Source organism: Lynx rufus, unplaced genomic scaffold, assembly GCF_022079265.1.
Source record: "Lynx rufus isolate CCGP_SWC_20201006 ecotype Redwood Valley unplaced genomic scaffold, mLynRuf1.p SCAF_2, whole genome shotgun sequence".
Lineage (NCBI taxonomy): Eukaryota > Metazoa > Chordata > Mammalia > Carnivora > Felidae > Lynx > Lynx rufus.
Window position 1 is genome coordinate 43,834,874 of NW_025814834.1, and position 12,184 is coordinate 43,847,057.

Here is a 12,184-nt window from a genome sequence, read left to right on the forward strand (position 1 = left end):
AGTATGGAATTCCAATGTCGGGCATCATGGGATTAATGGCTGAAAAGGCTGACTTGGTAGAGGCTAGCAAAGCCTTGTGGTCCCTATGAGGAAGGACCTTGCAGGAAGAGCAGAGACAGGAAGGAGAGCGGGATTGTAGGAGAGCGAGACGACAGAAATAATGACTTTCTGGGTCTGTTTTGTAAGCATGTGAAATAGGGAGAGGTAGACTTGAGTAGATTGGGGACAGAATATGAAAGGCTTTGAATATCTTACCCATGAAATATGATGGTATGTTCTTCCCCTGTGATTGCCCAGCAGCTAGCTTATAGGATTTTCCACAAAAACTCATAATGCTGTAATTTTCAATACATCCTTACCATGTACCTGATTTAAAGACATATGACTTTTGTGTTATTGCTGCTTTGTCTGTGCATTTGATCCTTTCCATTAGCATGAGAAACCAAGACGTATCATTTTCCCTAGTGACACTTAAAATAACGAATTTGAACTCAAACTTTCAAAGATTTTCATCATGCATCAATCTCCAAGGCCCCCAAGCTTTAAATTCCTAATCACTAAGTCACCTCTGACTACCATACGAGAGGTAATGATGCCATGGTAGATAGTGATTTAGGGCCCCACAATAGGGTCCCTGATCACACATCACTATTGGAACTTTATTTTTTTACTTTATTTTATTTTATTTTATTTTATTTTTTTATTCATTTCAAATCTATTGAGATGTAACTGACATACGCTATAGAAGTTTAAGATGTACAGTGTAACGACTTGTCTTACATAAGTTGCAAAATGATTACTACAATAAGTTTAGTTAACATCCATCACCTCAGAACTCCATTTTTAAAGGGAAGGCATTTTTCTTCAGTTTGCATTTTAAATACCTGACTTGAAATTCTTAATCATTTCCTTTGTGTGAATTTTGTAGTAAGACTTAAGAACCAAGAACAAAAGGCAGAGGCCAGGTTCCCTTTCAAAATTTCATGATTTTCAAAAGTTGTTCATTCATTCCTCATCCCTATATTTCTATAACCCAGAAGACAGTAACACTAAAGGGAAATAGGATAGATGGGTGGTGGACATCCTACTTTTCCTTGAGATACCCCCAGAGATGAAATGGTAAGTCTAAGATGCTCTCTGGGACAAAAAGGGAGATGATTAGGGAATGTTCTCAGCCAAGAGTTCAGAGTGGAAGAAGCTCCCTGAATGGGCATCACCTTACATGTTGTTTGAACTGATTGCCAGGAGCCTAGACCATTAGTCCCTGATTTGAAAGCAGCGTTCCTGCTTTCCTCTTCCACCTGACTGTTGGTTCCCTATCCTTCTCTGTACCCTGTTCTTCACTGTCTTGATAGATGATCCTTTACTAATATTCAAACTTTTTCCCTAAAACCCCTCCCTCCCAAAGAATTCCAGCCTCCTATTTCAAAAGGAGCAGTGACATGGGATTCCCTTTAGTCATCAGCGTCTCACAGTGGATCAGATCCTTCCTGAAGTATGATAGGAAGGCAGAGAGGGAAAACTTGCTGCCCTATTTCATATGACCTCCTCACCCTTCACTACTAACAACTACACGCTTATCATATTCCAAACCCTAACACCAAACCTGTGCTTCATACAGGATTTTTAAGGAGCCTTTGTCACATTCTACCCACACTTTTGTTTGAGCTGTCTATCATCTATGATTATATTTCTCTAATGCCAATCAGTTGCTTATTTCCATTTTCCATATTCCATCTATTATATTTAGCTGGACCTCTTCCCTTTATGTGTAGCTACGTCCACACTTCTAGGGCTGTCCTGGCCATACATGAGGAGCTCAATACATGCTGAGTGAATGAATGAGTTTTGGGATGAGTGCATGATTGGGATGAGTGAGTGATTGGATTAATATCTCGGAAATCGACTGAACCCACAGAGAGGGTATATTAGAGGTTATGACTCAAACGATTGGGAAAAGCAAAAGAATAAAGGATCTGACACCAGAAGAAGAAATTAAAGGAATTCTTACTCTGATCTTTAATCACTTGTTTGGAATTAAATATTTTTAAGTTATGAACATTTTTGCTGGGACTTACATAGTGTACTTAAAGATTGCAAATACATTTGAATTGGAATTTTTCAGATCCCAGAGGCCTGGTCTTTCTCAGACTTTTTGCCATAAAACAGTTATCATCAAAACATTTTAGTTTTACCAAGCTTACAATTTTTTTATGATATGAGAATAAAATGGAGCCATATTGATACACTTGAATGTTTTTCTTATATTTATACACTTAACCCAAATTTGAGCTTTAGCCAAAATATATAGCTATTTTTCTGACCTAGCCAATGTATTATCCAACATATATCAACTAAAGCAATATGGAAGTACTTCACAAATGTTTGTCAATACGATAGGAAATGGCTGGTGTCAATATTAGTAACATGACAAACTAAAGAGGAATTGTACATTTTTATTTTTATTTATTTTTACTTTATTTTAATTCCAGTATAGTTAACCTACAGTGTTATATTAGTTTCAGATGTACAATATAGTGATTCAACCACGAATCACACTAACATATAACTGAAGATAACCTAAATTCAATTTATGTGTATAGGACATAAATATATTTATATATTTAAATATAAAAAGGCTCTTAGCACTTTTAATTTTTGGCTCTGATTCTTGTTTATGTGTCTTTCCAGACTACTAATAAAATTGCCAGAACTGAACTATCAGGTAAAGGTGAAAGCATCTATTGACAAGTAAGTTTCTAATTTCATTTTGAAACATGAAAATGTGAGACTTTGTAAAAAGAACTTTCCTCATTCTATAGAATTACTTCAAACTTTTAAATATATTTCTCTAACATTACATATCAATGTACTTCAAATATTTGACTTTGAAGTTCAAACATTTAATAGAACTCCAATGAAGATTTCTTTAAAAAATTTTACTATAAAGTCTTGAAATGAAAATTTATGACTATATTATACTACTCTCTAAAGTATCAAAGAAAGTTTTTACTAGATCCATAAAATAGCTCATTTTAAGGAATCTTCTTGGTTTTACAGGAATGTTTCAACTCTAAGGTAAGAAATTTATTTTATATATTTTTTGATGGTCCCATAAATGTATTTTACCTGAGACCATGTAAATAGCTAAGATTTTCTGTCTAGCAATCGAAGATTTGTTCTTTGTGGAACTCATGTCAAAGCGATGTCCATTGAAGAATCTTCTAACGGGAGTCTCTCAGTAGAATTTCGACATTTGGTGAGTTCAACAGTAAAATTACACAAGCTACTCTCCCTCCCAAATCAGACACATCCTTAAGAATAGGCCTTATAATTAAATATATTTTGGTTTCTGGCATTTCTTATGTGAGATTAAGGGCCACATTGAGAAATAAAACATGCCATTATTGAAGAATTAAAAATGTTAGAAAGACCACAGTAACTTAACTCAGAAGTCCAAGTTCTCAAAAATGGTGAGAATAGTGCCTAAGTATATACAGCAATTGGTCAATATATTTTGGAAATAATAACAGACATAATCGGTCTTGTAATGGATAGGAATTCCTGGTTTCATTTTTTAAATGTCCCCAAGAAATGATATCCAGCAACAACATGTCTGGCCGAAGGTGCTTTCATTTTTAGAGTAGCTTGTGGGCAGGTAGGATGTTCCTGGGTCTGGCGGTTGCACAGAGTTTGCCTTGGCATGTCTAGAAAGCTTCTGACCCAGCCTTAACCTGCTGCTTCTTGTTCATACCACTTCCTCTTAACCTAGAGTTCTCTTCCTGCTTTCTTTCTAATTCTTTGTATAGTTCTTAGATTCCCAAAGACTCTACTGCTTTTCTTGCCAGATGCATGATACTCATGATTAGCACTTAGAAAGGACCTCACCCGAATGTTGGGGCACCACTAAATGGGCTTCAAAAGGTCTAATTTCTAAAAGATAAAATTTAGGTTAATAGATATCTGCATATACAAATGTATGCTGGCTTTTGTTTTTAATTTTGTTTTTGTTTGGTCTGTAGTATTGAAGGGTACATTTCTTTTTCACTGAATCCCTCCAGTGTGAGACTGATAAATAAACAAAATGTAAGGAGGAGTTATGTATTATACATCCTTATAACTAATACTCTTTGCACATAGGTTCATTTCGTATTCTTAAGAAATTTTCAATAATGGGGGCGCCTGGGTGGCGCAGTCGGTTAAGCGTCCGACTTCAGCCAGGTCACGATCTCGCGGTCCGTGAGTTCGAGCCCTGCGTCGGGCTCTGGGCTGATGGCTCAGAGCCTGGAGCCTGTTTCCGATTCTGTGTCTCCCTCTCTCTCTGCCCCTCGCCCGTTCATGCTCTGTCTCTATCTGTCCCAAAAATAAATAAACGTTGAAAAAAAAAATTTTTTTTTAATAAAAAAAAAAAAAGAAATTTTCAATAATGGACAATGTTTGCTAATAAATAAAGCTGTAAGAGACCTTAACTTAGAGATGTCTATCTCTTAAAAAATGTCATGTGGAAAGGACAAGGAACATACCAAAAAGTGGTTAGGTCTTTACTCCAGGAGGGATAACACATAAAATAAAATCTTACTTTTTAAGGTGCTCTTCTAGTTACAAAGCGTTTTTACATATATTACCTTTTGCATAATAACTTAAAAAAAAAACTTTATTTTTGAGGCTGGAAAGGGGCAGAGTGAGGGGAACAGAGGATCCGAAAAGCGTTCTGCATCCACAGCAGCGAGCCCAATGCGGAACTCGAATTCACTAACTGTGAGATCATGACCTAAGCCGAAGTCAGATATTCACCCAACCGAGCCACCCAGGCGCCCCGCATAATAACTTCTAGTTGCTTTTTAATACAAAACTAAATGTAGAAAACCAGAGAGGCAAAAATGAAAAAATTAAAAATCATCTGTAATCTCACTACCTTATAGCACTATTACATCTTTACTTTCGTTTTCATTCTTTTCTAACTTTTGTATATGTACTTTTTAAGTGAGATCAGACTGTAGGCAGTGTGTAAACTGTTGTCTGCCTTTCAAAAAATGAAGTCATCTATATCATGAACATTTCTGTGTCCCTGAGTCTCTAACGCCATGTAGTAGCTTGCTGTGTCCTGTGGCATAGTACCTCCCATTGTTTGTTTCCCCAATCCTCTGTGTTGGTTTCACAGGGATTGAGAACCATTGCAGCTTAGCTCAGGTGATGCTTTCCAGGTACAAAGGAGTGCTGAATAGATTTTAAAACATCCCAGCATGATTTCCTTTTTCTAAAATGTGGGCTGAAAATCATAGTCTTAACAGTATGCCAACTTCCTCACGTCCCTTAGTGAAAGTTTCTAAAGTGACATCCCATGAGATGAAACCGTCAGCTTCTTTCTGTTGAATCTGGGCACCTGTGTCAGGTTTCCGTAATTAGAAGACATCTGGGTTACTGTTCTAGAAAGCAGAATTGTGGCCCAGAAAATCACTCCAATAGGTATGACCGACTCGATATTTAATTGATAATGCTGTTATTCCTTTTTTGCAAAGCAACCAAAGGAAATGAAGTCCAGTGCTGGAAGCAAAGGAAATGAGGTACAAAATGATTTCTACAAGATAATTATTTTTAGGAAATAACTCTATAATATCTTATTTTTACAAAGCTTTTAAACTGCCCTTTATAATTTTATGTAAAGTCAAATTCATGTTTCTCTGGTTACAAACGTAAAGCTGGATAAGTGCAAACAGTCTAAGAAATTTTGTCTTAAAGAGGAGAAAATAGAAATTGCATATAATAATACCCTTTTAAAAGAAAAACTTAACATTTTGGTTCACATCATTCTAGACCTTTATCTATGTATATATTACTTTACAATATATGTACACATTGTTTCATAACCTGCTTTTTTCCCACATAACAATTTAAGGTGAACAGCTTTCCATAACCTGAAATACTGCTAGAGAACATCACTTAAAGTGCCTGCACTGAATTGCATTTCACAGGTGTGCTGTAATGTCTTTAGTCAGTTCTCCCTTATTATAAAACATCTTAAAATCACTCATTTTCCACAGATAAGAGTTAAGTCTCAAACTTCATGACATATTATATGAAAATCAGACATGAAAAACAGCCCTGTTACTTTATGGTATCAGTTACCTTGCCTTTTTACTTCAGGCTTGTGTTCCACTGGATGAAATTGATTGACAGAACAAACTGATGCCATTCCAGTGTTTACATTTTAGTCAGTAAATGACAGAGTGGGCAAATCCTGGGTTGGAAGTGGCCTTGGGGATCATCTGTTTTGTTGGACTAGATGCTAGGACTAAATATACTAAAACTAAAACATATTTGGAATTAGAAAGCCTGGGTTTGAAAGTATTCTGACAGTGACTGAAAATGTGACCTTTGGCAAATGATCTGATAGAGAAAATTTTTTCCTCTTACAGATCAGGGTATAATGCCCAACGCTCTCTGTTCAGAGATGCTGCATATGCAAGATCATCTACACAATGCAGTTGTAAAATAGTGAGGCTTATCTCTGGTGTGGTTGATATGGATTCAATCTCCTGGCTTTACAGTCAGTCACAGCTTCTATGAGAAATCTCTTTGAATTATTTGAAAGGAAAAAGCACTTTATAAAATCCAGCTTTCAACTGCAATCAATCTAGCTCTCCCCGCAAAACCACAATGATTGACCACAACAGGTTTAATACACTACGTTTTCTCTTCCAAAAATCCTTCATTCTCTTAATGGCTTAGAGAGCATTTGCCAAATATTACAGCCACACCAAAGATGAACTAAGTCTTCCTCCCAGGGTAAGCCTTGTCTTAAGCCAGAGCTGCAAATGGGTCTCTACCACCCAGATATCACAGGAGCAGAGCTTTTGAGTTTAAGGATAGTCTGGTAAACCGGAAAGTAGAGTTATTGTTCTGACCACATTAGCACATTATAAATAAAAATCTATTTCACACATCTCACTGGAATTCTGGACCAAGCTGCAAACACTTCAAGCAGCATAACATCCTTGAATAGTACTTGCTAAGTGTGAATAGACGAAACACAATGCTTCTTAACTTTTCTTAAGTAAAACAGATCAAATGGAAATAAATCTAAATAGTCAACTCTCCAATACGTTGTCATCTTTATAAATGTAAAATCAAAATCTTTACTCTGGTTTCCTTAGAGAAGAAATCTAAGTATATCATCTACTACCGTATGATAACCAAGCAATGTCTTATTAACACTGTCTACTTATATTACATCGAATGTATTTCCTCTTATTTTTGGATTAATAACAAAATCGTACTGTTGTGTCAGAATGATTGTATTCTTCCTTTTTTCCCCCTAAGTTTGCTAGAGCAAGAAAATTTGATTTAAGCTATTCCTTGAGCTCCCCCTGTTGATGGAATTGTAATATGACTCCTAGGTACATTTAAAATAAACCATAGACCTGAAAGTTGTTTTATGTACTACAGGAATAACTGAGAAGTCACAAAATATACAAAGTGGGCTCAGAAAGGTGGGCCAAAAAGAAAACAAAAAAAAACCCAAGGGGTTGGCCAGGCAGTAGGAGTGATCAAAGGAAGTCAGGAAAGAGCCTGGGGAAGATCTAGTGATAAAATGGAGTTCATAAAGTCATAGGGCCAAAGATTGTAGTAATCAAAATGTCAGGAAAACAGGAAGGTAGGATATGATACCTCATTTTCAAATTTCAAATAGTAGTTGTTCCTTATCTGTGAGCACCTGCAGCAGGAGTTCACAGCCCGATAAGAACTTATTTAACAAATCCTCCTGTGGCATTTACTATATACTGGGCACTAAGAGCTTCACTGACATTGATTTATGTAATTCTTGCAACAGTGCTATGAAGCAGATGCTATTAGTGTACTTATTTTAGTTAGGGAAACTGAGGCACAGAACGGTCAGGCCAAGATTCAAAGCATGGCTCCCATATCCATGCTCTTGGCCACTAGGCAATGCTGCCTCTGGGATCGGAAGATCTGCCCTGGGAGAAGCATTATCGCTTGGCACTGATCTTTGTCCTCCTCCTGCCCCTTGCCTCATCATGTTCCCTCCGTTTGCTGGGATTCCAAGAAGGGAGGTCTTTGCAGGTGTGTGAGGAGCATCTCATCCTTTCTCTACTCCAGCCGCTGCTGTTACTGTTCTCACTGTACCCACCCACGCAGAAATCACGTAGCTACCTCAGCCAGAATCCTTATAAAGTTTAGAAGAAATTTAAAAGAATTCTTTCTCAGAAAATGTTGTTTTTGACCTCTCCCTTATGTTTAACGTGCATCAGTGGGGGGATGGAAATAGCACCATGTTGGGGTCTGCCCCCTATAGGCAACTGACCTGGCTCAAGCTACTTACCCTCACTAACTCCCAATTCCTAATCTGTAAAATGGACATCATGTTGATCTGCACTTAGAGGGTTGTTAAGAGGACCAAATGACATGGTATGTGTGAGAATCAACTGTGATGTGCTGTGCTGTGCGATAGATGTCTGCTATGGCTCTTCCTGATCAGCCCTCCAGGCTGCCCCTTTGCAAAGAACAGGTATTTACACAAGTGGAGAAATGACTGTAAAGATGGTACCTGACAGGACAAACTGCTGATCCTTATCCTTCTCTGCCCACTGCCAAAGTGCTCGGCTGCAGATGTTCCTTTTCTAGGGCCCCTGAGCACATCCCTCTCTGGCCCCATGTCCCTGAAACCTCAAAGCACCATGTGTGTGTGCCCTTCTTATAGGATCACATATCTCGGGTTCCTACTACCACCCCACATGTCCCCACCCCCTGTCTGATAGGCACACGTGCATACACAGACACACAGACACACAGACACACACACACACACATGGGGCACACAGGGGCCCCTCAGTTCTGCTTTTGTGGTTGTCAGAACTTGGACTGAATGATTACTAAATGATTGAGAACAGACCAAGATGTCATGAATGATAGTTTCCCCAGGGGCACCACTCCAGACCTCCCTAGCACCCCCATGCCTCTTTGACTCACATTATCCAAAAAGAGGTGATCGGTCTGGTTGTACAGGGATCCTGGCTATAGGACTGGGTGAAGGGAAGAAGTTGCATTAAACCCATACCATCCCAAAAGGACCAAAGAGGTACCTTAGAAGTCACCTCCAGATTATGGGGGGTGGGGAGGTGAATGGTGGAGCTCTGGGTCCCCCACCCCTGTTTTAGTCAAGATAGCTCTGTTTTATATATTTTACAGGCTGGAACCCAGATGGAAAATTTCTTTTCAAGAATGTGTTTCAAGGTTAAAAAAACATTTGAAAACCATTGGAGTTAGACAATTTCTGAAGCTTTTTTGACTAAGGTTCTATAATCTGCAAGAGTGCAACATGGCGTAGGAGCTTTACTTTTTTGAAAAAAAATGAGTTTAATTTCAAAAATTTGCTTTGGAATTTCACAACATCCCTTGGGAAATCTGTAGACACGCTGTCACAGAATCAAGGTTAACAATTACTCCTTCTTTCTCCCACCTTTGTTCTTTTCCTTGGAAGAACCACTGTGAAGAAACAATTTCATCACCTACCAAGTGGCCAAACTTGGAAGGAATCAGTTCATCCCTATACGATAAACATTCCCAGGAAGGAGACTTTCCCAGAGGTCCTTATCTGGCAAAATGCTGACTAGAGAGTGATTGTTGAAATGTGGAAACTGTTGGAACAGGAAAGCTGGAATTGCAGTCTCTTGAGTTTGCTCTTTGTTGGTAGGCTTTAACTGATAAATGACAGTTTTAGTCTTAGACTGAGGTGTTGGGTAATTTTGTTTATGTGGTGGAAAGTCATGAAGCACAAAGAAGCTATTAGTAAAGCCTGGGTGACTTGAGTTTCATTGAACAGAATAGCCAAACAGATGTTCTTTCAAGGTTCAGGGTTCTCAGACACAGATCCACTACTCACACGCCAACTAGCCCATGCATTGTCACAGGAAGTTAATTTCCTTCTGAACAATTTAAGAAGTTGCAACACTTTTTAGAAGAGACAGTACAAGGATAACACTAAAAACGTTAACTTTTTATGTGGCACCCTCCACACAGTTCCCTTATTTTACTGTGTGAGGCTGAGAATTAGTTGTCATTTTCCATCTATTTCTTATGATTCTGTGATTGGGGTCTGTATCTGCTGTGACTGTACCATCATTTCCCCTTTTATCATTGTTTCCCAGCATCTAAGCCAGTGTCTAGCACATGATAGGTAGTCAACAAATACACTCTAGGTGAATGGATGATTGTTTTCTATTCCACGTAGTCTTCCCCATGAAACATTATCATAGACTATGGCTTGTTAAGAGATAAGCAAGGAATTTAGGTGAAAATTAGCTTTATCCCAGTCATATTTTCTTAACGGAGGTTTCCTGTCAAGTCAAAAGCCATAGCTATTTGTTAACATAGTCTAGGTTTCCAGGGTGTATTATTTGGCACTGAGCAGAGAAAAGAAGAATATGGTGACATCTATACCTACCTTTCCTGAGGTTGTGTGTTTTTTTTCCAGATGGAGCCTGGTCAAGCTGTTCTGCCACTTTTCCAGTTTCTTAGCAGATTATCCAGTGTGTGCTTTTCTTTACGAGTATAATAAAGTCAATCCATTTATATTTTCAGTGCCATATAATATAAATATCATATATATGGATGTTTTAAATCCATAATCATCTCAGCTGATTAGAATGGCTTTTAACACAGCCATTAATGGTGCACGTTCTCCACAATGTTTTCCCCAGTCTATAAAGAATAGACCCTGAGAATGTGAAATTGAATAGCGTCCCTGGCTTGGACTACACTGATAAAGTAATAAAGACTTTGACTGATGGCCATGCAAGCTTTGAAAGTTAATGACGCTTCCTTTTGTCACAGCACTTTTCTCTAGTCATGTGTATTGTGTGTCAGCTTCCTTGCTGGATTTCATTCTCAGTATGCCTCACAACTGCATCAGAGGTTTTAAGTAATCATTAGATATTAGTTTGAATCACTGAAGAAACCTCTCACCATCTACATTCCAGTTCAGTAAAGTAATAACCAAAGCACAAAGCCTTTTCCCAATGTTAATGGACAACTCTAAGCGTCATTGCTCTGTCTGTGGAGTCCTGGTTTCTCACACTTTGGAGTGTGAATACACAGGTGCCATAACACAGAGATTTGAGGAAATCATCTATAATCATGAATAATTATATCATATTTACATTTAATTGTATAAATTAGACTATAGAGGCTATTAGTATAGGGGATGGATAGGACCTCATACTCAAAAAGGCTCCCTTTAGCTGTCTGCCAGCTGTGCCCCTCCCCCCCCCCCCCCACTGAGAAAGATGTCTGTGGGATCAAGGCAGGGTGCTTTCCCAGAGTCCCAAGCACAGATGGCACCACCAATGCAAATATTTCTAGACACAAGCAGAAGCCAATGGGCCACACTAGTCAGTGAGGTTTCTCACAGAGGTGGAAGTGGGGGTGGGGGGAATGGGCAATGGTCCAGATTGGCCCACCTCTCTCCAGGCCACCATGTTCCAGTGGAACTTTGAGGAGTTGAAACCTGGCCAGTTAGGTAATATGAAAGCTTAGATGTCAAGGCAGGAGGCTATATCATATATCAGTTTGTTAATTTGATTTATAATGGTTAAATGTTTAGACATATGGTATGTGGGTCTCCATCTGTGCTTGCCTCAAGCCTCTTAAATGTTCTACGCAAGCTTATATCATCCTGTCTGCCATTGAACTTAGTGAGAATGTGAAAGGCACCCATTAGTGAACATGAAATTGTGGATTCTTCGTTTGCCCCAGGGTTTGCATAGTGTAAATACCCTATATAGGGCAGTGAGATTCTCTGTTGTTTAAAAAATGTGGGTTTTGTTCAACTTGGTGCCTAAACACAACCTGACTCCTTCATCTCATGCTCAACCAAAGAAACAGCAATTTATTTATTTCAAGACAGGAGAGGTTTGGGGGGAAACTAGCTATTTCATGCGTTGGATGTCCTGGGAGTAATTTTAGGGATGGTCTAAGGGATTTGTAAGCAAAATTTCCATTAACATAATTTCTACTAACCCAGTAAGAAGCAATCCCATGAATCCAGCTACCTGAAGACAATGTAAGATATCACACGGGTCTAACCCAAGGGAGAGAGGAGTCTTTAACTTTCTGCTTCCTTTTCAGGAACAAATCCTAAGTTTAACATTCCTCATTGTCAATAAAG

General features: G+C 38.4%; 1 protein-coding gene across 6 annotated transcripts in view; it reads left to right on the forward strand.

Moving 5' to 3' along the window:
* Positions 1 to 12,184, forward strand: part of STAT4 (signal transducer and activator of transcription 4) — a 91,405-nt gene that overhangs the window by 64,422 nt on the left and 14,799 nt on the right. For 5 of the 6 annotated variants that reach the window (XM_047084150.1, XM_047084153.1, XM_047084151.1 and 2 more), the window contains exons 11-14: positions 2,692 to 2,751; positions 3,061 to 3,078; positions 3,166 to 3,259; positions 5,520 to 5,564. In XM_047084150.1, coding sequence (XP_046940106.1) covers positions 2,692 to 2,751; positions 3,061 to 3,078; positions 3,166 to 3,259; positions 5,520 to 5,564 — 217 coding nt within the window. The remainder of the gene's footprint in view (positions 1 to 2,691; positions 2,752 to 3,060; positions 3,079 to 3,165; positions 3,260 to 5,519; positions 5,565 to 12,184) is intronic. The other variant, XM_047084152.1, reaches the window with a different exon arrangement.